The following is a 24,440-nucleotide window of genomic DNA, read 5'->3' on the forward strand; positions in this document are numbered from 1 at the left end:
TTTGGGAGCTGGGTGGTGGGCCCCCCAAAAGAGCCAAAACGACAACAACATAAACTCAGGAGAAGGACAGCATGCTGGGCTCCTGACTTGCCAGCTGCACTAACACCTTTGGTCGGTTCCTTCTGTAGATGGCCCCACTCCAGGGACTTTGGGGAACCGGTAAGCCTCCCTGTACCTGTCCATGTACCTGCCATCCCAGCCACATGTTTATCCACTGGGATGACATCAGCAGACTTTCAGCAGAGTTAACTATTAAGTGATTAGGGTGAAAGGTCAGGAGCCCTGCCTTTAATTGAGACATGAGAATGGGAAAAGCGCATTGCCCCTTAACATCTGCTTTCCTCCAGGAAAGGGTAAAGAAGAACCAACACAATTGCAGAAAAGTCGTCATTGCAGGAGTGCTCTGGAAGTCATTATGGAAGAGTACTGCAACTCTACTTTTTGGGTGAGAAATTACATTTATTCTCACATTTCCTCTTCTCAAACTCATGGGCATCAGTATGAATCAGTGAATTTAGAAGTGTATTTGGCCTAAAGTTTAGTTTAAGAAAAAAAATCCTAATTTCTCCACATGATTGAACCATCTGGGAAAGATATTACAGTTTATTCTTAAGCTGTTCGTTTGCAGGTGATTTTCTTGAACTGTCTAGCTACAGAAGCACCTTCTATCGGAGAAATGGTGAACAATGCAGTATCTTCAGTGCTAGGAATGGAATTGTTATATTTCCATTTTTTGTTTGTAGGGTAGGAGGAAAAGGAGAAGGCACATGTCTGAGCCCTTTTGGAATGTACTGATGTTGATTGAGATGATAATTATGTGTTCTAGGGGTGCTGTCAGCTGAGGGTATAGACTATGAATTGAGGCCAGAATCATAAATGTGGGCATTATGAGCACTGAAATAACTTTTATTTGTCTTTTTTGAGACAAATGTGGCTCTGGCTGGCCTGGAGTGCTCTATGTAGACCAGGTTGGCCTTGAACTCACAGAGAATCCACCTGCCTCTGGAGTGCTGGGCTTAAAGGTGTGTGCCACCATCCCTGGCCCGGGATCATTTTCTAACTACTAGAAGTGCGTAGCACTGCCTTTAGAGAAGGAAGGAGCACTGGAGAAGGCCCGGTGTCTTGGAGGGGGAGGGTTAAGTAAGAACAGTACATTGTAGAGCCGTGGAGAGCTGGGGCTTCCAGGACAGAGCACATGGCCAAACGGCTTGGTGGATGGAGAGTGAGATTCTAAGTGTTGTCTGCAAACCCTTAACGCCATGTTCAAATATGTTAGGTGAGTTTTCTGAATTCTAAAGTTTGGGGACCTTCCATAGTGATGAGAGGAGCAGGAATGATATTACAGACAGCCCTGAATGTATAAGGAAGAACTTAAGCCGCCAGGCCTCCATGGCCAGCACATGAAGACTACCAGAAGGGAGCAAACCATCTTTTGAGAACCCCCTCTGAGAATTAGTCAACAAATCATCTTGGCAGGCTCTTTAACCTTTCCTTTAAAGCATCAGTACCAAGAGAGCTACAAAACCATTTGAAAGAATTTATTGAAAAAGAGAAATCTACCTTCTCCTGATTCCAATACAGGGACCTCCACCCAACTCCATCCCCAAAGACTCATTTATTACATGCAAAGTATAAAACATGCTTCCTATCCAAGAGTGCACTGTCACTCCTGCACCAAAATGTCCCAGGTCCCCTTGGCTTTGATAGAAACCTTCTCAGCCATCATAGTCTATGTCATAGTACAACTAAATATCCTGTCTGTCTGCCACCTGCAGCTTAGATTATCTGCCACCAAGTGACATGCTCTTACACCTGGGAAACTCTTCTCCCCTTTGGATAGAGGAATCGTCTTTCTTCTTCCTATAATTTGCTAAATATTTTAATAAGTTTTACACGAACTAGTAAGTGTAGAAATCACTTAAAACTGCATGAAGGTAACATTTTTAGAGGTGGTATTGCCAGAAAAGGCCCTAAATGTTATTAAATGGTGACTTTGTATTAATGTAATATATTAAATGATGAGCACAAAAATACAGGTAGTTAAAAGGTAAAGCTTGCTGTAGACATGGAGTTGAATTCCAGTTGTTAGGAAGCATGTGGAGAATGCTGGGAGAATAGACATCTTTTTAAAAACTATGAATACGTGTTGAACAGTTTTTTCCCTTTCGGTCCCCCAGAATTCCTCATTACTGGACAGACCGGATGCAGACCTGCCACTTTGTTTTGAACAAACTGTCCTCGTGTGGATTCCCCTGGGCTTTCTTTGGCTCTTGGCTCCTTGGCAGCTTTTCAGTGTCTACAGATCCAGAACCAAGAGGTCATCTCTAAGTAAATTCTACCTTGCTAAGCAGGTAAAATAGCTCCACTATTTTCAAACTCTATTTCCTTGGTGTTGAGGCGAGGCATTTTGAGGAGGGGGTGGTAGTGTCTTTGTCCAGTCTCTGAACAGTTTGCTGGGTAATAAATACTGTTTCTAGCCGAGCCACGCTCGAGTTCCACCTATGCCTCACCCTTCATGCATTTGAGACGTGAACAACGGGTCACCCATCTTTACGCTGCTCTGATAAACCAGGGGGCTGTAGTTCAGTTGGCACCTACCATGAGATGCAGATGAACTGTATAATGTATCTTTGCACCAATCTAACAATCACCTATTTCCCAAAACTTAGATCTGACATGGGTTTTTACATTTTTCTCAAGCAGTTCCCTAGTCAGGATGACCACACATGGTGGGAAAAAGCGGGTTAGTATGCATGGTGACCAGTCAGGGCAGGGAGTAATAGGAGGGACATAGGCTCTACAGAGATCCCAGGAGGAAGGAGAGAAGGAGATCAGCCTGCTCCAGCAGCCAACTCAGTGAGTGGTCTTGTGATGCTGTGAAGTTTCCTATAAAATCTACCGGCTCCTTCTTCGACTGCTTCTCTTCTCTTTCTTCTGTCTGTCTTCATTTTCAAAGAGGATTTTAGAAAATCGAATTAGACTCCCTTGTTTAGTGAACTTCTATGCCTGTGGCCTATTGGAGCCTGGGACTTAAAGGCTAAGAAAGCTGGATTCATACTCTGTTTAAACATTCTGTTTAACTCGAACGTGCACATCTCTACAGAGAAGAAAACACACACTCTCCTAGTCTACCCGTCTTAATCCAGTCTCTGGAGACCCGTTTAAAATTTGTATTCTGGTTTTGGTCCCTATTCCAAGGGTGGCAGGCATAGCTCTAACTTCTTAAAAACGTCGGAATTGGTTCCTCCTCTCATCCTAAAGGAAAAAGTCACGTTTTCTGTGAAAATCTCCCTTCCGACTTCAACTTGCTTTTCTTCTCAGCCTCTCTTCTCCCTGCCTTTGGACTGTTTTGTTCTTTGACTTCCTGAGTTGGTGCTGCTCTAGCTGTTTGGTCACTAGTGTGGTGCTATCTCATCTGGACTTAGTCAGTCTGCCTGGTGCTATCTCATCTGGCCTTAGTCAATCTGCCTGGTGCTATCTCATCTGGACTTAGTCAGTCCCCTTGAGCAACATGAGACCTGCTGACTCCCCGGTTGGTTTGTTTAAAGATTCACTTCAGTGAAGAGCAAACTGAATTTTAAAACAAATAGTAATAGCTGTGGAAATGCTGAGTTGGATCCAGAGGTACAGCAAAAACAAACGGGTTTAAACCAGTAAGATATGGGGATAATTACAGAAGTATAAACTAAAAACATTGCCCAACTTGTCATGAAAAGTTCCAGCAAGCAAGACCAAGATAAGAGAATGGAGTTATTCCAGGGGGGAGGGAGGGTTTAGCTAAGTAAACAGAAAAAAAGAAATCTAGTAAAAATGGCTAACTCATAATAGACAGGACTTTGGGGGGATGTAATCCCTGACAGTGTTGAAACTGAAATGAGATGTTCCATCTGTTCATGAAGCGGTAGACGTAGACATCCTTAGTAATCGGTAGATTTAGCTGGAGTGCCTCGTCATTCATAAAGCACCGAGAAAAAGTGGATCTTGCCTTGGGAGCTGTATTAAATATGAGTGAATAATATTCTCTTCTTTAATACCAATGAGATACATTGCTTTATAGGAAGTTGCATCTTACATACATACAAGTAATATTATATGGACTCAACAGGTTATGTTTAGGAATATAAATGAATATACAGATACATATATGCACACAATAGTAATTAATGAAAAAAGAGGCCTTGACTTTGAAGAAGAGTTGAGAACAGTATATGGGAGAGTTTAGAGGGAAGAAAGGGAAGGGAAAAATTGTAATTAAATTATAATCTCAAAAATAGACAATAACAAAAAAGGAAGTTGAGTTTTAGAAAGTTTTAAAGTCTGTCCTTGTTTGAATTCTGACAAATCAGAGATCAGGATCCAAAAATATTAGGTATTTAGTGAACCACTAAACCACCATGTGTTTCCCTTTGCAAACTGAAGTGTGTGCATGTTTCTTTGATAAGAAGGAATATGTGGTTAATGTAGGAAGTGTGGGAACTCCAGAAAAACAGCAAGAAAATGAAATATATTGATAATTATATCACTCTGATACATTCCAGATTAATGCTGTCATATATTATCATCTATCTTTTAATGTTTTTTTAAATTTATTTTTATTTTGTATACATTGGTGTTTTGCCTGCATGTATGTCTGTGTGAGGTATTGGATCCTGGGAGTTACAGACAGTTGTAAGCTGCCATGTGGGTGCTGGGAATTAAACCCAGGTCCTCTAGAAGAGCAGTCAGTATTCTTTTTTGTTCTAATTAAGAATTTTTTTTATTCATTTTACATACCTATCACAGATCCCCCTCTTCCCTCCTCCCGCCCCACCAGCCTTCCCTGCTCCAACCCACCCCACTCCCCATTCCCTCCTACAGTAAGGTAAGGCCTCCCATGGGGAGTCAGCAGAATCTGATACATTCAGTAGAGGCATGTCCAAGCCCCTCCCCCTGCCTCAAGGCTCTGTGAGGTGTCCCACCATAGGTAATGGGCCCCCAAAAGCCAACTCATGCACCAGCGATGGATTCTGATCCTACGGCCAGGGGACCCCTTAAGCAGATCAAGCTACACAACTGTGTCGCTTATGCAGAGGGCCTAGTCCAGTCCCGTGGAGGCTCCACAGCTGTTGGTCTAAAGTTCATGAGTTCCCACTAGCTTGGTTTGGTTGTCTCTGTAGGCTTCCCCATCATGATCTTGATGCCCCTTGCTCATAGCATCCCTCTTCTCTCTCTTCGAGTGGACTCCCAGAGCCAGCCTGATGTTTGGCTGTGAATCTCTGCATTTGCCTCCATCAGTTGCGGCCAGTGCTCTTAACTGCTGAGTCATCTCTCCAACCCTATTCTTTTTTTTCAAGAGGTGAAAATATACAAATCAAAAGCAAAAAATTTCTTCTTCATCCTCCTACTTTGAAGTCCTGTTCTGTAGAGGCCTCAGTTATAATGATTTTGATGGTTATATCTGTATCTGCCAGTGATGTATTTACATGTATATTTTTCATCTATCAAGTAATAAATGATGTACTTCTGCCCAGGAATTGGACATGGTGCTGTGGCAGGGGCTGGGGAGAAAGATGTAACTGGGCGCGCGCACACACACACGTGCTGAACACCAAGGTTCAGTCAGTCAAGTCTTCCAGTTCTGTCCTGTCCTGTTTCTTCTCACATTTCTGGTCTTTTTATTTTGGATTTTTTTTCCAAAGTATTTCTTCTACTTGATACCTTCATACTTAAATTTAAATTCTACCTCCTGATGCACTTTTGGAAAACATTAGATGATTCGTGCTCTCAAATTTCTTAGATCCCGCTACAGGAGAACATTGTCAAATGAGGCTTTTAGAAAGGCCAGCCGTAAATCTCTAAATCTTTGCGTCTCTAAGGTGCTGCTCATATGCTTAGGAAATTCTAGCTCCACATTTTTGTTCAGCTCTGAAGAGTTTGCTATATTTTCCCTTAGAGTCTTGTGTTACTAAGAATTCTTATTCCTGTGATCCTCGCTAGATGCTTTTTATTCTTTGAAATCTCATGAATCTGACTTCATACATCTTTACCTGTTCAGTGAATCTTTCAGTCTAAAGACTCGTAGCTTTCTTACCACTGAGAAATTTCTGTTACTCTTTTACTTCCTTTCTTCCAACTTGGAAATTCTGTGTCTTCAGAGTTTCTTTTAGATAAAAGTTGAATTCTCTGATGGATTTTTCTCCCCAATTTCTCTCTCTCTCTCTCTCTCTCTCTCTCTCTCTCTCTCTCTCTCTCTCTCTCTCTCTCTCTCACACACACACACACACACACACACACACACACTTTTTTCTCTTTTCCTCTATATGCTACAAGATTTTTTCAATGATTTCTTCCAGTTGTCCTAAGAATCTTTATTTTAATATTCAGCAATTGTTAAGAATTTTTCTTAATATCTAAAATATATCTTTTCTTAAAAAGCCACCTGTTTAAAAGATAGAGTGTCTTCTCAAATCTGTCTCAGAATATTAGTTTTAAAATTCTCTGCACTTGCTGTTTTCTGTCTGATCCCAGAATCAGTTGTTCTGTTTAATGACCTTGTCCGTCTTCTTTGCTTCCATTGTTTTCCACAATTTCCTAGCATCTCCTAACTTCATTTGCATTTATATATGAAAGTCTAAGTTAACACAGACAGCTGGGTAGACCTCTTCTTTTTGTGTGTTAACCTCCACAGCTGGCCTGTCCCTGATGGGAAGCCTAATATTGAGCTCTGAGCCCTTGACAACTGTCTGGGTCCCCTCACCAGCTCCCCTGGGGGAGAAACAGCCTAGACTGTGCCTGTCTGCCCCATGTAGAGGACATGAGATGAGTTTATCTGGGTACCAGGAGTCCCACTCTGTTCCAGGCCTCCCCACGACAGCACTCACGTTCTTTAGAGAGCACTCGGCTTGCTTGAGTGATTGACATGTTCAGTGGGATCTAAGTCATGGAGTGGGCGTGTGGGAGGAAGGGAGCAGCTAGCATAACAGAACCAGTTGTGAACATGGAATGTCGGTTAAACATTTACCTTGTGTCCTGTTATCTGTCCTTTCTGGGGTAGTTTTTATCTTGAGTGTCTCCCCAAGGCCCATGTGTCAAAGGCTGAGTCATCAACATGTGGTGTTATTGTGAGTTGGCAGAACCATTGGGGGTAATGTAAGGAGATCTGATCTTTAAAGACATGCCCTTGAAGGAGAACAGGGGTGCTGGCCCTTCTCTAGCTTTCCTCTTTGCTTCTTCGCTGTCCCGATGTGATAGACCTCTTCTGCCAGGTGCTTCTATGGCACGTTCTCTGCTGCTACCAGCCCAAGTGACCACAAGCTGAAACCATGAGTTAAGATAAACTTTTCATTGTATAAGATGTTTGTCTTAGGTGTTTTATTCATGGTGATGAAAAGCTGACCAACAGAGCAGACTACAAAGAATATATTTGTATCAGTTAGGGCTTTCATCACAGCATTTCTGTTTAATTAGTCATTAAGTCCAGAAACATCAACAGATGGCTGATTGTTTTTATCAGTTTTCTTGTAATCTTGGTGTATCAAACCTCTTAAGCTAGTGTATGATTGTAAGATGGCTGCAATATCTCCATGCAAACTATCAAGTCAGTATTCAGAGGCTAATGAAGGTGTCAGGCAACTTTTGTGCATCATTTAAAAAACATTACTGAGATTATAGTTCATGGGCTATAAAACTAACTAAGGTGTGAAATTCGATGGCTTTTAGAGTATTTCCAAAATTATATGACCATTGTTACTGTCTAATTCCAGGATGATTCATCACTCTAATACCAACCCTGAACCCAGGCTGTAACTCTTCACTTCCTCCTCATTCCCATCTTCTCCGCGCCCCCCCCCCCACCCCCCCCCCCCCCCCCCACCCCCCCCCCCCCCGGTCCCTGGTAACTGCTAACCTGTTTGCTGTTTATAGAATTTCTCTACTCAGGACATTTCCTGTATGAAAAATTATATAATATCTAGTCTTTACTCTCTAATATTTTACTTAACAAAGTATTTTTAGGTTTATCTATGTTGCAGCATGAATTAGTGTTTCACTTCTTTGTAGATTTATTTTTATTATAGTAAGTACAAGGTTGCTATTCGTTATTACTAGCTACTCTAGAACCTTTTCACCACCTCCAAATAGAAACTCAAGCAGTTTCTTCTTGCTGGCGATCTCCTGTCTGAGCCCCTGACAACAACAAACCTACTTCTAGTCTCTAAATGTACTTGATTTGTCTATTTCCTATAGAAATGTAATTACATACCTATGTGACTTAGAATGTGTGCCCTTCTGTTGATGACTTCTTTCACACAGCATAACATTTTAAAGATTTATCCATGTTATAATGTACATCAACACATCATTCTTACGACTGAAAAATATTATATGGCTAGACCACATTTTTTAACCCATTCATCAGTTGATAGACATTTGAGTTGTTTTCACATTTGTCTATATTAAATGATACTGTTAGAAACATTTATTTATTAGATTTTTTAGTGGACAGAGCTTTCCAATTTCTTAGGTACATACTTAGAAATAGAATTACTGAGTCATCTTTTGAAGAACTTAACAAAATTCCAAAGCACCCATACCCTTTTATGTTCCACTAGCAATGTTGGGTGTTTATGATACTAATTTTCATCAGGACTTATTACTGTCCATCTTTTTCATTTTAGTTAGATGAAGTGATGTTTTGCTTTTTATTAATTCTGTGTAGGTGAAAGAGAAAGTGAGTGTGTATGTGCATGTGTATGCAAGGACAGAGGCCAGAGGAGTATGTTGGGGTCTCTGCTCTGTGACTCTTTACCTCACTCCCTTGAGACAGGGTCTCTAACTCTAGCTGGAGCTAGACTGGCAGCCAGAAGTCCCCACCAATCCTCCAGCGTCTCCCTTCCATCCCCACCATCAGGGATGGGGTTACAGGCCCACAATGTAGCCATGGTATTTAGCATCTGTCAGCTGTGGCCACACTGTAGGCTGGAAGAAAAGAGGTGTAAGGTGGATGCTGTAGGACAGGCCGAGACACCAGCACAGCAGCAGTGAGGTCAGCTCACATTCAATGCTGCCTTTTGAAGGTGCATTTTAAGCTTTAGTTTCTCTGCTATTTGTAGCCAGACTTTCCTGTCAGCCTCCAGCCCCCAAATAATGATAAAAATAACTAGTTCTTTTTTTTTTAAGATTTGTTTATTATGTATAGTGTTCTGCCATTATGTATGCCTGCAGGCTACCAGATTTCATTATAGATGGTTGTGAGCCACCATGTGCTTGCTGGGAATTGAACTCAGGACCTCTGGAAGAACAGCCAGTGCTCTTAACCTCTGAGCCATCTCTCCAGTCCCCAACTAGTTCTTATAACTTAAACTAACCCGCTTTTGTTAGCCTATGTTCTGCTACATGGCTTTTTTTTTTTTCAACCTTTCCTCCATTCTGTATGTCCAACTTGGTCTGCGTCTTGCTGGTGTCTTGGTGAGCCTCATCTCCTTGAGTTCCTTTTTTCCCCTGGAAGTCCCACCTGTTTTCTCCTGCCTACATATTGGCCATTCAGCTCTTTATTAAACCAATCAGAAGGTGCCTTAGGCAGGGACACATCTTTCCAGTATATAAAAAGATTATCTCACAACAACTACTGTATCTGCCACTATTAATAGTTTGGTTTTTTTCTTCTAAAGCATACCTGACCTGCTGATGTCTTAGTTACATTTACTATTGTTTCCATAAAATAGCCTGAAAAAGTAACTTAAGGAAGAAAGAGTGTATTTTGTTTTCAAGGGTAAAACTGACCATGGCAGGGAACTCCTGGTCTCAGGAGCGTCAGGCAGCTGGTCACAGCAAATCTACAGTCACAAAGCGGAGAGTGATGATGCATGCATCTGGATCATTTGTATAAATACACATCATATACACAGACACTTCATGGTCAAAACTAAGGCCACAGTTCACTTTTTCCTGTATTTGTGGGCGGTGGGAGCAGAAAGGGTCGTGGAAGGAGTGGGGATGAGAGTAGAAAAGGTCCTCGTTTGGAGACGGAGATACTCGTGTAACTTCCCATCGGTGCTGGGTGGGTCTTTAGGACGATGTGAATAATGTTTTAGGAGCTCATGGGACAAAAACACTGGGTGGGGCGTGAGGGCACCTGAGATGAAGTAATTGCAGTCTTTTGCAATATTAACTTCAAAGGTTTTGTGAGGCCAAGACCAAAGGACCATGACCAAAGGAAAGACTGTCAAAAAGGTTGAAATGTTGAAATGGGTTTTTTAAAGATGGAATCTGGCACTCACTCTGTAGCCTAGGCTGCCCTGAGACTCGGTCTTCCTTCCTCAGTTTCTGAGGGCTGAGATTACAGGGCCCTTCTAGGTTTGAATTCTCCTTTCATACTTAGTACATAACTTTCTGTTTCTGTGCCGCAAGTGACCTCCCAGATTAAGAGCTTAGAGAATAGGGTGTGTGTGTGTGTGTGTGTGTGTGTGTGTGTGTGTGTGTGTGTGTACATAAGCATGTATGAGTGTGCGTGTGGAGGTCAGAGGTCAACCTCTAGTGGTGTTCCTTGAGCCGTCCACCTTGTTTCTTTTCTTTCAGAAACAGTCTCTCACTGGGACCTGGGGCTTACCAATTGGGCTAAGCTGGCTGTCTGAAAAGCCCCAGGATCCTCCTGTTTCTGCCTTCTCAGAGCTGGGATTACAAGTGTGTAATATCAAGCCTTTGTAGCTAGAGTTTTCCTGCCTTGCCCACAGTTAGGACAAATCTTTGTCCCCCGCCAGTCCCACAGCTGCTCAGACCCAACCAAGTAAACACAGAGACTTATATTGCATACAAACTGTATGGCCGTGGCAGGCTTCTTGCTAACTGTTCTTATAGCTTAAATTAATCCATTTCCATATATCTATACCTTGCCACGTGGCTGGTGGCTTACCGGCGTCTTCACATGCTGCTGGTCATGGCGGAAGCTGGCAGTGTCTCTGCCTCAGCCTTCTGCTTCCCAGAATTCTCCTCTCTCCTTGTCCCACCTACTTCCTGCCTGGCCACTAGCCAATCAGTGTTTTATTTATTGACCAATCAGAGCAACAGATTTGACATACAGACCGTCCCACAAGCCTTTTTTTTTTTTTTTTTTTTTTTTTTTTTTATGACAGAGTCTCATTATGAATCCTGGCTGTCCTGGAACTCACTATGTAAACCAGGCTGGCCTCGAACTCACAGAGATCCACCTGCCTCTGCCTCCTTAGTGCTGGGATTAAAGGTGTGCACTGCCATGACTGCCCGTGCCCTATGCCTAGCTTTTCTTCATGACTACTGAGTATCAAACTTAGGTCCTCATGAATGGGTAGCAAGAACATTACTGACTGAGCTCTCTCCCCAGCTCTCTCTCCATTTTTCTTTGACATATATATTTGTCTTCTATTTTTTAAATAAAAAAGTATTGTATGTTGAACACATTCCTCCCAAGAATAAACATTTTTACCTTATATTTTCTATGGATCAGGAATTTATGAGCCACTTGCTTGATTCTATTTTAAGGTCTCTCATGAGGTTCTTGGCCAGAGGATCTGCTTCTAAGATGTTCATCCACTTGAGTGTTAGCAGAAGTCCTCAGTTTCTCACTGGCTGTTACAAAACAGTCTCATTTCCTAATCAAGTGGACCTTTCCCTGGAGCACTTTGAACATCTTCATGACAGGCTAGCAGGCTTCTTGAGAACTACTGCCCTGGGAATGCCAAGACAGAGGGAAACCAAGACAGAGCAGCTGTGTGGCTTTCTGTGACTTTCACCACTTTCTTTCTTAAGACTTTTTAAAATGTGTATAAGTGTCTCTGCGTGTACGCCACACACTGCAGGTATCTGCGGAGGCCAGATGAGGGCATCAAATCCAATGGAACTGGAGCTGCCTTTTTTAATAGTTGTGAGCCATCTGTTGTGAAGAAAGGAGTACTAACAACAATAATCATTGACCCATTTAAAAAATCATCAGCATCAAAATACTTATCATGACTTCTTTTGTTTTAAAACATGTCCTCACTACATAGCCCAGTCTGGCTTTGAACTCATGATCTTTCTTCCTCAACTTCCCATGTGCTGGGGTTACAGTTATTGTGGCATACTTTTAACGTGGTTCCTACTTGAATTATGTATGGGTAGTTACACTAGAAATATTTATTTAGTGTGTTATTTGAATCACTGTGTACTCTTGTTCATCACTACAAACCATTCCATTGCAAGAGGTTCCCAGAGCCTCAACAGTAACGCGTCTTGTCTCTCCTCAGGTGCTCGTCCTGTTTCTTCTCATTGTAGCAGCCATAGACCTGGCTCTTGCACTCACAGAAGATTCTGGACAAGCCACAATTCCTCCTGTTAGATATACTAATCCAATCCTCTACATATGCACATGGGTAAGGTCCAGGACCACTTTCACCCCGTTTATCTTCTCTTAACCCGGAAACAGCTGAAATGCACTCTTTGGTATTGAATTAAGTCCACTTTCACCTGTCTGTTACAAGAATTTACAGAGAAATATTGCTTAATTTTAAAGGAGTGAAGCAAACTTCTTCTTGTTTTGAATTCCAATCTATAGAACCTTCTCCAATTTTACTCCCACATTTCTTGCCATCTGAGGACCACAGATGAGATCACTGAGTCTAAAGCTGTGTATAAGTTTGATAACAGAAACTGCTAAACCAGGTGATATACTTCTGCAATCCCAGCCGGCGGTGTGTTCCACGCCAGCCTATCTCAAAACAGAGAGAAGGAAAAGAAAAGAAAGAAGGAAACTACTGTCTCTCCGGCAGGCATATTTTATTTGGAGAGAGGAGCACATAGTATTTAAAAGAAACTATTGAATAGTTGCTATCATATTAAAAGAGGAAACTGACACAAAGCTATTTGGATTGACAAACTTTCTCAAAAACTGAGAAGCTTAGATTTTTCTGTGTTCAGTACAGCCGTGGAGCCCCCTTGCCCTGCCTTCATTCAGGAACATGATCTGGCAGTTCTCCCCAGGAATCCTGTGATCACTGCGCAGACAGTGGTGTTCTGGAGCTGGCTAATACAGCGCTGACTGGGTTGACACCCCCCCCCCACTCTTCATTTGGAAATCAAGTCTACTGCAGCAGCACTCTTTACACCAGGACCATCGACCATTGCTACAGATCATGGTTTCTCTCCCTCCAGAGTAGTAGTTTGCTAGCACAGTACTAGGTATAGGAACCAACATGTTTGTGTGAAATGATACAGGCAAGGCTTAGGGATTTTAAAGGAAAGTGAGTTTCTTAGACCTATTTACCAGAATCTGCCTCCTCAACCTGACTACTGCCTACTGCTAGTTTCCTGGTGTCCTGAAAAGGTTTTCATAACTCTTAAAGTAACTCCACTGAAGTTCAGTTGTGACACTCTGCTTTCTTGCTAACTTCTCACCAACGTGTAGAGATGAAGCACTAGAAAGAGGGTTCAATAGCATCAAGGAAGAAATGTAAATCTGACATTCATGTATCCTCTGCCTGGCTAAATTAGCTTCAGGTCCCCTCTCTTCCGTGTTCCCTGACACCCTCCTCCTCTATCCTTGGTGGTGACACTGTGCTTCAGAGTCTCATGCACGTTTTCCTCTAGCTCCTGGTTCTGGTGATCCAGCACAGCAGGCTGTGGTGCATACAGAAGAACTCATGGTTCCTGTCCCTGTTCTGGATTCTCTCAATATTCTGTGGCACATTCCAATTTCAGACTCTGATACGAGCACTCCTGCAGGTAAGGAGAAAGGGAGGTGGCGATAAGGAACTTCTGGGCAGCTTCTGAGTCAAAGAAAATGGCCTCAGGTAATCTGAGTTCCAGAATAGAATTGTCTCAAAGAGTTTAATCATAAGCACTGGTGCACATAGATTGTTTAGACTGTGATTTTAAAAAAAAACAACTCATTTTTTTCCTCCTACCCTTAGGACAGCAAGTCTAACATGGCCTACTCCTGCCTGTTCTTCGTCTCCTATGGGTTCCAGATCATCATCCTTATCCTTTCAGCCTTTTCAGAACCGAGTGACTTATCACACGTGAGACTAACTATATTCATTTCATATATTATTTAACTGGAGGATACCCGAGCATAAGTAGTTTGGAGATGTCTGAGTTTCATGGAATTCTCATGAGCCCACAATAAGGGACAGATTGAATATCACTGATCCAAAAGTCTAATAGCCAAAATTCCCCAAGTTTGAAGTTTTCAAAAAGACTGTACAATATTGCAAAATGAAAAATCTTCAAAACTTGAAACCCAAATTTTAGATAGTAGTATAGAATGTTTTATATATATGAAGAAACAGAATGCTAAGTATGTGGAAACACCGAATTCCATGTTCATCTGGAAATGTTCCACGCAGACAGCTAACTCACATACCTATGCCAGAAAATCTGGTCTTTCAAGCCTCCAAATGCATGCTGACCAGCCAACATCAGCGTAACAGCTAGACTCTAAAGCCATGTCTAGAAAAGCAGTTTCTGATTTTAGAGCCCCATAGAGTTCCTATTTCCAAATGATTCATTTTTCAATGTTTTATATTTTTCAGAATCCATCATCCACGGCTTCATTTCTGAGTAGCATTACGTTTAGTTGGTTTGACAGGTAGGCAGTGCCTGGATTATGGGTTATCTGTATCTTTATATGCTCAATTCTCTGAAAGTGAAGAAAAACTCAGTTTTTTAAAAGTGCCTCCTGTGGCCTCCATTTTTCTTCTCTTAGAGAGTTTAGGTTAGTTCAGCCCCTTCATTGGGTTGATTAGGATAAGGAGGAGAAACTGGGAGGTAATCATTTTTGGTAGCCTGAGAGTTCCATGGGAGACACAGAAGGAGACAGCAAGACAGGAAAGGGGGGATGTGGAGGCAGGTGGTGTGGTACAGACTTGCCGGGAAAGGAAAACGCAGCAACCTGTGCTACCAGAGTGTCTTTGGTCTTTGTAGTTTGTAGACCCTCTGAAAGGCTGGTGAGGTCCATAAATGTTTTATGTACATTGGACACTGACTATAAACATAGAATATTTAAAAAGCAAGTTTGTAGGGGTGGAGAGATGGCCCAACAGCTCAGATTCTTGCTATTCTTTCAGAGGACCTGAATTAAGTTCCCTGCACTCATATCAAGTGACTCACTTACTACCTGTAACTCCGGCTCCAGCAGGATCTCATGCCTCCAGCATATACAGGCATCTGCACACATGTACACATACTCTCATACAGATACATACATATAATTAAAATAAAAAGACACATTTGTGATATAGTAATGAATATACTTTAAAATCAATTCATTGAATTTAAACATCTAGTGATAGATCTCATAAGGATCATAATTTGAAAGTAGCAATGAGTCTAGGTTAGCCATGAAAGCATCTCTGGTTTCTCTTGGAAACAAAGACACCATATTCTGCTCAGATTAGGAGAAAAGGCTGGATTTCAGCTATGAGTTGTTACAAATAAAGATGTAATTAATGTTCCACTCATGTTCTCAAGCCCTGAGTTGGAGAGTCACAATCTAGAAATACAGTATGAAGGCAGCTTGAGATTGGCTGAATTTCCTAAGGGCATCAGGGAGGTCCCTCAAGGAGATGCCAGAGTGTAGAGAGAAGGAGCGAGAGCAGGAGGAGGTGACACCTTTGACTTTTGACCCAGTAGGGCCTCTCCCCTTCTCTTCTCCATGTTCTCTCCTAACACATTCTGTTGTCTGTGTTCTCTCCACCCTTCTGTTAGATTAAAGGGCCAGGAGATGGAGATAGCGGAACAGTAGAGAAGTCCAAAACGTCACCCCCCTCTCTCAGATCTGCAGGCCAGGTTCTGATAGAGGCGGGCTGATACAGCACATAGGGTCTCAGCCTGTGGGTCATTCTTGTTCCAGCACTGTTCTGAAAGGTTACAAGCATCCGTTGACACTAGAAGATATCTTGGATGTGGATGAAGGGCTTCAAACAAAGTCAGTCATAAGCAAGTTTGAAGTGTTCATGACAAAGGACCTGCAGAAAGCCAAGCAGGCTCTTCAGAGGCGGCGGCAGAAGAAGTCCCAGCGGAGCCCTGATGCTACACTACACAGTTTGGACAAGAACCAGAGTCAAAGCCAAGATGTTCTTGTCCTGGTAACTTTAACACAAGTGTCTGTGTGAATGTGCTGTATGCCTCAGGCAAGAAGCGGTGTCATTTCTGACATTTTTTCACATTTTCATACTATTCTATACTTTTCACTGCACTTTATATTAGTGATATGCACAGTTCTCATAATGCCTGAGTGATGGATGCGTGGATATATAATAGACTGTTGTTTCTCCTTTGGCATATATTTGAAAATTTTCACAGTATAACAATGAAAATAATAATAATAATAATAATAATAATAATAATAATAATAATAACAATCATATTACTAGGGCTAGGGAGATGGATGGCCGAGTGGGTAAAAGCACTTTCCACGTGAGCCTGGGGGTCTGACTTGGAATACCTAAAACCTACACAAAAGCTAGACACAGTAGAACGTGCATCTGCAGTTCTGGGTACCTACAGGAAATGGGGAGTGAAGACAGGAAAATATGCAGAAACTCTCAGGCCAGCCAGCCAGATTTAAGCAGCAGGGAAGGGACCCTGTCTCAAACAAGGTAAGGCCAAGGTCAAGACCAACACATGAAGGTTGTCCTGACACCCAGGTGTACACTTTGGCACACCTACAACCTGTACTCCCACACACAAACATTCTCTCTCTCTCTCTCTCTCTCTCTCTCTCTCTCTCTCTCTCTCTCTCTCTCTCTCTCTCTACACACACACACACACACACACACACACACACCACATACACACACAAAATCATTACTAGAAACTGCTCTGTTAGAAGTCAGCATTAGTAGCTAACATATTGTCTCATCTATCCAAACATATTTACTGAGCACAGATGTGTGTCTATTTGGGGTAATGGGTACAACAAACAAGTCTGATAGAAAGCTCATCTTTAGAGAACCAGGGAAAAAAAGCAATAAGACAATCAATATGCTGGGGGAAATAAATGTGATTAATAAACTAAAAACAAGCATGGCACAGTGATGACTCAGGACGCCCAGGCAGGAGCATCAGGAGTTTGAGAACAGCTGGGGTAGGATGGTGAGAAGAAGGGAAGGACATGGGGGCAGAGGAGAGGAGGAAGGAAAATGGAGTGCTGGCTTCACACGTTGATGACCCTGGCTCTGATTCCCGGGACCACAAACACACTGAGAAAGATGCTGTGTTGGAGTGGGAAGAGGAGGGGGAAATGTATCATCCCCACACACTGGAAGCTAGTCATCTGAGTTGAGGTCACTGGAGGGTCATTTTCTCCCTGAAACATGGAGGGAAGAATGATTTCTGCCTTTCCTACTTCTGTTTTAGGCTAGAAATCCTAAGCATTCCTTGGCTAGTGGGTGCATCATCCCATTCACTGTCTCAATTGTCACATAGCCATCTTATCCCTGTCTCTTTTCCTCTTATAGGGACACCAGCCATGCTGGAGTACAGTCTAAGGACCAGTTTGCTCACACAGATCCTATTTCCAAAGAAGGGCACATTCTAAGACCCTGAGAGTGGGACTTGGTTTTACTTAGGGTTCTCTAGAGTATGAATCTCTCTCTACATATCTATCTAAATATCGTGATCCCATTGTAGCACTGAGCCTTCCTCAGGGTGAGCTTTTAAGCACAAAAACCATGTTCTGGGTTGACATACTTCAGTTAACAAGAACAGTTAGCCAGAAGTGGAACTACAAAGGCTAAAATGTACATTTTAGAGAACTATGGACTTGGATGAATTAGGTCTTTGTTTCTGTTTTGGCAGGTGGTACTGCATGCACGCTGAGTTTTAGGGACTGTATGGTATTTCCATCATAGAGACAGTTGTGCTAAGGTCTGGGTCCCTGTTACATACTGAGCTACAACTTCAGACCTTGAGTTTTTGAAATAGTCTTTTTATGGAGTTAAGGCTGGGCTTGAACTCACTGTGTAGCTCAGGCTGGCCTCAAATTAATAATCCGTAATCCTTCTGCTTTGGCCTCCTGAGTATGGGGATTTCCCAGTGTCTGTCTGGGCTTATCTTTGTGATGTGTTCTCTCTGGTTTGGTTGTCTGCTTTTCAACCCAAAGGCTATTATGGTATGAGTTAGGTGGGAGAGAAAGAGGCCAGAAGGTGGGCAGCAATAAGGAGGTGAAGAGAGATTTCAACTGTCCAGAGAGGGCGGGGAAGGGTAGGGGGGTGGCGGGGGGGGGGGGGGGCGGCTCCTAGGCCCTGCTGGAGCCTGGAGCCGTTCAGAGCACAGTCTTATGAGGCTTACACCGCACAATTTTGTGGACATGGTTGTCTTTGGTTTTGTACCTAGGAAGAAGCTAAAAAGAAGAAAAAGAAGTCTGAAACCACAAAAGACTATCCCAAATCCTGGCTGATCAAGACCCTCTTCAAAACTTTCTATGTGGTGATCTTGAAATCATTTATATTGAAATTAATCCATGATATTCTTCTGTTTCTGAATCCTCAGATACTGAAGTGAGTGCCCAGGACTTGCTGTCCTGTCTGGCTGCCCCTGCTGCCCTCCCTGCCCTGTGTCTATGTAGGCAAGAGTGGTCATTGCGTGCCCGTGTTTGAAAAGCACTCCTGCGTTTCTTCCATCTTCCAGCCTTGTGTACACGAAAAGCACAATGCCATTTTCAAGATCTAAGATGACACGTTAGCCCCGCTCTTTTCCATGTCCCTCTCCTAAGAGGAGGGCACAGACTCGTTAGACTTCTTTGTTAAACTGAACTAGTATGGACTGAACCACATTTCAGAGATGGGCAGCATGTTTCAGGAGAGTGAATAAACTCATCTCTTCATAGCCAGCACCTTTTTTAGAGGTCCAGGGTGCTCAAGATGGGGGTTGAATCTGCCACTGTATGGACCAGCTAGAGAGCCCTTTGCCTTGTCTGGGTACGAGCTTGCCTTGTCTAAAAATGAACTGACTGTTGCCATGCCCTGTGACAGGGCTGAAACATTACAGTAGCAGGTGTGTGCGTGTGTGTGTGTGTGTGTGTGTGTGTGAGTGTGTGAGAGCGAGACAGACGTGTGACAGTGAGAGAGAGAGACAGAGAGACAGAGAGACAGAGACAGACAGAAAGAGATTTCTCTAAAGATCTTTTTTTTTTTTTTTTCATTTTTGGGGTCTCTCTATGTAGCCCAGGCTGACTGACATTAAATTCTTGCTTCTTCTCCCTTAGTCCCTGAGTACTGGAATTGCATATCTTAGGGTTACTATTATTTTGATGAAATGCCATGACCAAAAGCAAGTTGGGGACGAAAGAGTTTATTTGGCTCATGCTTCTACATCATACTCCAGCAGTGAAGGAAGTCGAGGCAAGAATTCAAACAGGGCAGGGATGATGAGACAGGAGCTGATGCAGAGACCATCAAGGGGTGCTGCTTACTGGCTTGTTCCCCATGGCTTGCTTTCCTATAGAACCCAGGACCACCAGCCCAGGGATGATACCACCCACAACTGGCTGGGCCCTTCCCTATCAATCACTAATTAAGAAAAATTCCCAGTCAGGCGTAGTGGCGCATGCCTTTAATCCCAGCACTTGGGAGGCAGAGGCAGGCGGGCGGATCTCTGTGAGTTCAAGCCAGCCTGGTCTACAGAGTGAGTTCCAGGACAGCCATGGCTGTCACACAGAGAAACCCTGTCTTGAAAAACCAAAAAATAATAAAAAAAATAAATTCATAAGGCCCACCTACAGCCTGATCTCATGGAGGCATTTTCTTCATTAAGGTTCGCTCCTGTCGGGTGACTTTAGCTTGAGTTGGGGACAGTTTTGGTTGTTTTGTTCCCTATAGAGCAAGTGAGGCTTCGGCTGTGCGTAAGCAGAAGGAGGAGCCCTGGGACTAATGAGTGAGTGTCACCTGGTTTGGTTTTGTCCCCGCAGATTCCTCATCGCCTTTGTGAGCGATCCTGACACGTATGCGTGGCTTGGATACGTCTCTGCCATCCTGATGTTTGCTGTGACGCTCATCCAGTCCTTCTGCCTCCAGTATTATTTCCAGCTGTGCTTCTTATTGGGAATGAGCGTACGGACAACGCTCATGGCTTCGGTATATAAGAAGGTAAGCAATTGCGTCACGGATAGCCCAAAAAGAGAAAAGAATCAAACCAAAGGAAAAAATACTTAATAAATGTGAGCATTTATTCCAAGATTGAGGAAACTTTAATAGAAATGAAAATTAATGTCAACACTTAGTTTTGATTAGTTATAAGGTTTCCTTAAATTCTTCTTTGGAAATTAAAAAATGAAGTGTGTTCATGCTACTGAGTATCCTGTGGAGAAGCTAGCAAGTTGCCCAGGGTCTGCCTTCAGCCCTGAAGGCTCAGACACCATTCTCCTGCCTCTGCTGACAAAATGGAGAGCCTCAGAAAATAAGATAAAGTCAGAGAAGAAGGCGCTGAGGGTCACACTCTCAGAACCATCAACATTTAATTTTTTAAATATTTTTGTTTTATTTTCTGTGCATGGGTGTTTTATCTGTATGCATGTATGTTCACCATATGTGTGTCTGGTGCTCGTGGAGGCCAGAAGAGGGCATCAGATCCCCTGGAACTGGAGACATTTGTGAGCCTCCATATAGATGGTGAGAATTGAACCCACATCCTTAGGAAGAACAGCCAGTGCCCTTAACCACTGAGCCATCTGTCTCTCCAGCCCCTGACCATCAACATTTAATTCAAATACTTATTAGCATGGGTTTAAAGACCTGGTATATTTGTCCTAAATTATAATCTTAACAGTGGATTAAATTGCTGTGTGAGTCATGGCCCCATCACCCAAGAATATTTCTTTCCCAGAAACTTATTTTTCTGGTTCTTTCTTCTCTTTGTGTTTGTTGTTTTGTTTTGGGGATGCTGCTGATCTGACTAAGACCTTCTATGTGCTACACAAATGTGCTACCACTGAGCTACATCCCCAGCCTAGCTATCCCCTTTTCTGTCTTAGCAGCTACCAAACTTTCCTCTGCCTATTTATTTACTTACCTATTTCAACTACATTCTCTCATTACTGATCAGGTTCTGCAGGTTTGGGAGATGTTCTATTTGCTTGAGATGGTTTACATTTTTAAATTACATTTATTTGTGTGCATGTGTATGTATGTGTATATGTATGTATATGTGTGTAAATGTGTGTGTAGGTGTGTGTAGATGTGTGTGTGTGTGTGTGTGTGTGTGTGTGCATGTGTGTATAGGCATGTGTGTAGACATGTGTGTGTGTAGGTAGGTGAAGCTGAAAGAACAACTTGCAGGGGCTGGTTCTCTCCTCCCACCATGTGGGTTCTGAGGATCAAGCCCAAGTTGACAGACTTGGCAGCAAGTGTTTTTACCTCCTCAGTCATCTCCCTGGACCTGATATCAATCAATTAAAGCAACCGGGACAGTTCTCCAGGATAGGCTCTCTACCTTTTTTAAAATTCTAATTTGTGGCAAGTTGACACTAAAACCAACCACTATATTGCATCTCACACTGTAGTTCAGGATGGCTTAGAACTTAGTATGTAGCCCAGTCTGGCTATTAGCTTCCAGCAATCCTCCTGCCTCAGTCTCCTGAGGGCTGAGATTACAGGTGTAAGCTACTCTAGCCAGTTCTGTAAGGCATAGTAAGGGGCAGAGGTGTGAGTATCAGTCTCCTGATCTCCCTACATGAAGGCAGAAAGTCTGTATTGTGAGATTCAGGCGTGTAGAACTTGCCTGTGAACAGCAGAGAAAGCACGTTACTTCACATGTGTGACCTCTGCAGCTTTCCTCTCTATTCTGCTTGCACTCTGTAAGACTGTGGCTGAATATAAGTTAGCTATATCAAAAGCCTAAAGGGGGCTGGTGAGGTGACTCAGCAGGTAAAGATGCCTGCCACCAAGCTGATGACTGAGGGACCCTTCCATTACACACACACACAATAAATAAATAAAACATAATAAAAATGGTAAGTCTACAAGGCAAGAATCTACAATGCTGACTTAACCCTTCTCTTCTTCCATCTTTAATTTCCTCATTTTCTCCCATTCTCCAGGATTGAATTGTCCATGATACAATAGTGAAATGGGTAAATGTAGACCTTGTCCTCACAGTTTTCATCTGATAAATAAATAGAAAAATAAAATAACTATGATTCTTTATAATTAAGGGAAAGAAAGAGTTAACTACAGAATGGTATAGGGTACACAAAAGAGGTAATGCTTGTAAATTTGGGAGTCTGGGTAGTCATTTCAAAAGTTGCATTTAAGTTGATACCAAGGGATAGATGGGAATTTTCTGGGCAAAGCAGTGTATAGGTGGGTGGGATTTAATGAAAATGAAAATGAGAGGCACAAGTGGTCAAAAATGAGCTAACACTGTTGGGCTAAGGCTTGGTCCCATAGAGCAGTTATGTCCCTATGGAGTCCGTTCTTCTGTTGTTTCCTCATTTCCTGAGGTCCTCTTCTGCTCCCCACTGTCTTTTGTTTTATCTGCTGACCCCCAATCCTAATCTTTATCGTTAGGCACTGAGCCTGTCTAACTTGGCCAGGAGGCAGTACACCATTGGAGAAACCGTGAACTTGATGTCTGTGGATTCCCAGAAGCTAATGGATGTGACCAACTACATGCACTTGGTGTGGTCAAGTGTTTTACAGATCGCCTTATCCATCTTCTTCCTGTGGAGAGAGTTGGGACCTTCAGTCTTAGCAGGTGTTGGGGTAATGGTTCTCCTAATCCCAGTGAATGCGCTACTGGCTACCAAGAACAGGAAGATTCAGGTAAAGGGATGGTCACCTGTGTGCATGCGCCTCTTTAACATCTAAACTCTGCCTATGCTACTATTCTTAGAGGGAATTTGGGGAGGGAAAAGCTTATGGGAGACTTTCTACCACCCTAAATGTACTTAGCTTTTTCTAACTTCCCTTTTGGCCTCCGACCACCCAGAATATAATTTTCCCCCGGCTCTGCTGAGCTTCCTTCAGAAGTGATTTTTAAAACCTTGTTCTCCATCATAGCAAAATAAAGCAACCACACTAGCCATCACATGGGTAACCCCAACTTTCGGCTTTTGTCCGGACAGTCACTCTGCCATTACCAGGTGGTACCCTCCAAGCAGAGAGTCGTGCCAGGAATCGCGGATTCATTTTGTAGTAATATTGTCTTAAAACTCTATTGCATGTCTTGCCAAGAGCACAGCAAGAAGTCAGACAAGGACCCTCCTCTCATGATACTGTGTTCTGCTTCCAGGGTAGAGACAGACAAAAATAATCAACCCCTGCTGAGAACTACACAGAGAACTGAGTGGAAAGTGGTAGTGGGTGGGTCGATGTTTTCAATAGGAGGTCAAAGGAGTCCTCTGAGGTGCCATCTAAAGCCGAACTCTGAGTGACACGTCCTGACAATGAAGGCGTGAGCCTGGGGAAGAGCAGGGAGAACACCCCAAGGATAGAACACAGTCAGGCAAAGACTGAAGGAAGGCGGGTAGGACAAGTCTGGCAGCTTCCAGGGTCAGAAAGAGGACAGGGACAGAAGGAACAGAACGGGAAACAGGAAGCGTTGGAGAGAAATCAATGACGTCACTGGGCACCTCAAGTTCTGATAAAATGGCAGCCACTTCTTCCACGAGGGCCTGCCATTAGCAGCAAACCTGGGCCTTCTCTCATTGTTTTTTGCCTTTCTTTTTCTTGGCAGGTCCAAAATATGAAGTATAAAGACAGGCGGTTAAAAACCATGAGTGAGATTCTCAATGGAATTAAGGTAAAAAAGAAAAAAAGCCAAGCAGAGGAAACCCTCTGGGCGCAGAGACAGAACAAGGGACTGACTCAGCTGCTAGTGTCACATGACCGCTGATTCCTTTACCCACAAGGTTCTGTTTCCTCTTCTATCCCTGCCCCTTCCAGATACTCTTGAACCTTGATTTCTATTTATTTACCCTAAATGATTTGCCTTTACATTTTACTGTAGAAATATTTTAAAATAAATTTTTTATCTAACAATTTTATAAATAACAGAATTTGATTACACACACACACACACACACACACACACACACACACACACACACACCATCCCCTCACTTATCCCCTACTACTTCCTCTGAACCTTTTCTTCTTCTAGACACACACCCCTCTAATTTCCTCTTATTAAAATATATATAACCCACTGAGTTTAACTAGGATTATTTATATGTATGTGACTGTAGAGTTATTTACTCAACGATGGAAATTTACCACGGGAAGAAAAATGATTCCCCTCCCCCAGGAGCCATTAACTACCTATAGCTCCTCCCCTGCCGGTGGTGAGATGTTGCTGGGCTCAGCCGTAGATCATGACAGCTGTGTGAGTTTGTGAGCATGAGCACAGCGTCGGCCGGTGTTTTGCGGCACCCTTCCCATCCTCTGGCTCTGCCGCTGTTCTGGCCCATCTCCGTGATGTTCCCTGGGCCTTGGGGTTGAGGGGAAGGGATTGGA

At 42.9% G+C, this 24,440-nt stretch overlaps 1 protein-coding gene across 1 annotated transcript in view; it reads left to right on the forward strand.

Moving 5' to 3' along the window:
• The window catches only part of Abcc2 (ATP binding cassette subfamily C member 2), a 61,455-nt gene continuing 37,015 nt past the window's right edge, over positions 1-24,440 (forward strand). The window contains exons 1-11 of the mRNA XM_028888828.2: positions 1-445; positions 2,178-2,351; positions 12,237-12,362; positions 13,576-13,710; positions 13,899-14,006; positions 14,520-14,575; positions 15,839-16,073; positions 18,325-18,488; positions 19,898-20,075; positions 22,494-22,748; positions 23,662-23,727. Coding sequence (XP_028744661.1) covers positions 416-445; positions 2,178-2,351; positions 12,237-12,362; positions 13,576-13,710; positions 13,899-14,006; positions 14,520-14,575; positions 15,839-16,073; positions 18,325-18,488; positions 19,898-20,075; positions 22,494-22,748; positions 23,662-23,727 — 1,527 coding nt within the window. The 5' untranslated portion in view covers positions 1-415. The remainder of the gene's footprint in view (positions 446-2,177; positions 2,352-12,236; positions 12,363-13,575; positions 13,711-13,898; positions 14,007-14,519; positions 14,576-15,838; positions 16,074-18,324; positions 18,489-19,897; positions 20,076-22,493; positions 22,749-23,661; positions 23,728-24,440) is intronic.

Source organism: Peromyscus leucopus, chromosome 1 (genome assembly GCF_004664715.2).
Source record: "Peromyscus leucopus breed LL Stock chromosome 1, UCI_PerLeu_2.1, whole genome shotgun sequence".
In the NCBI taxonomy this organism is placed as follows: domain Eukaryota; kingdom Metazoa; phylum Chordata; class Mammalia; order Rodentia; family Cricetidae; genus Peromyscus; species Peromyscus leucopus.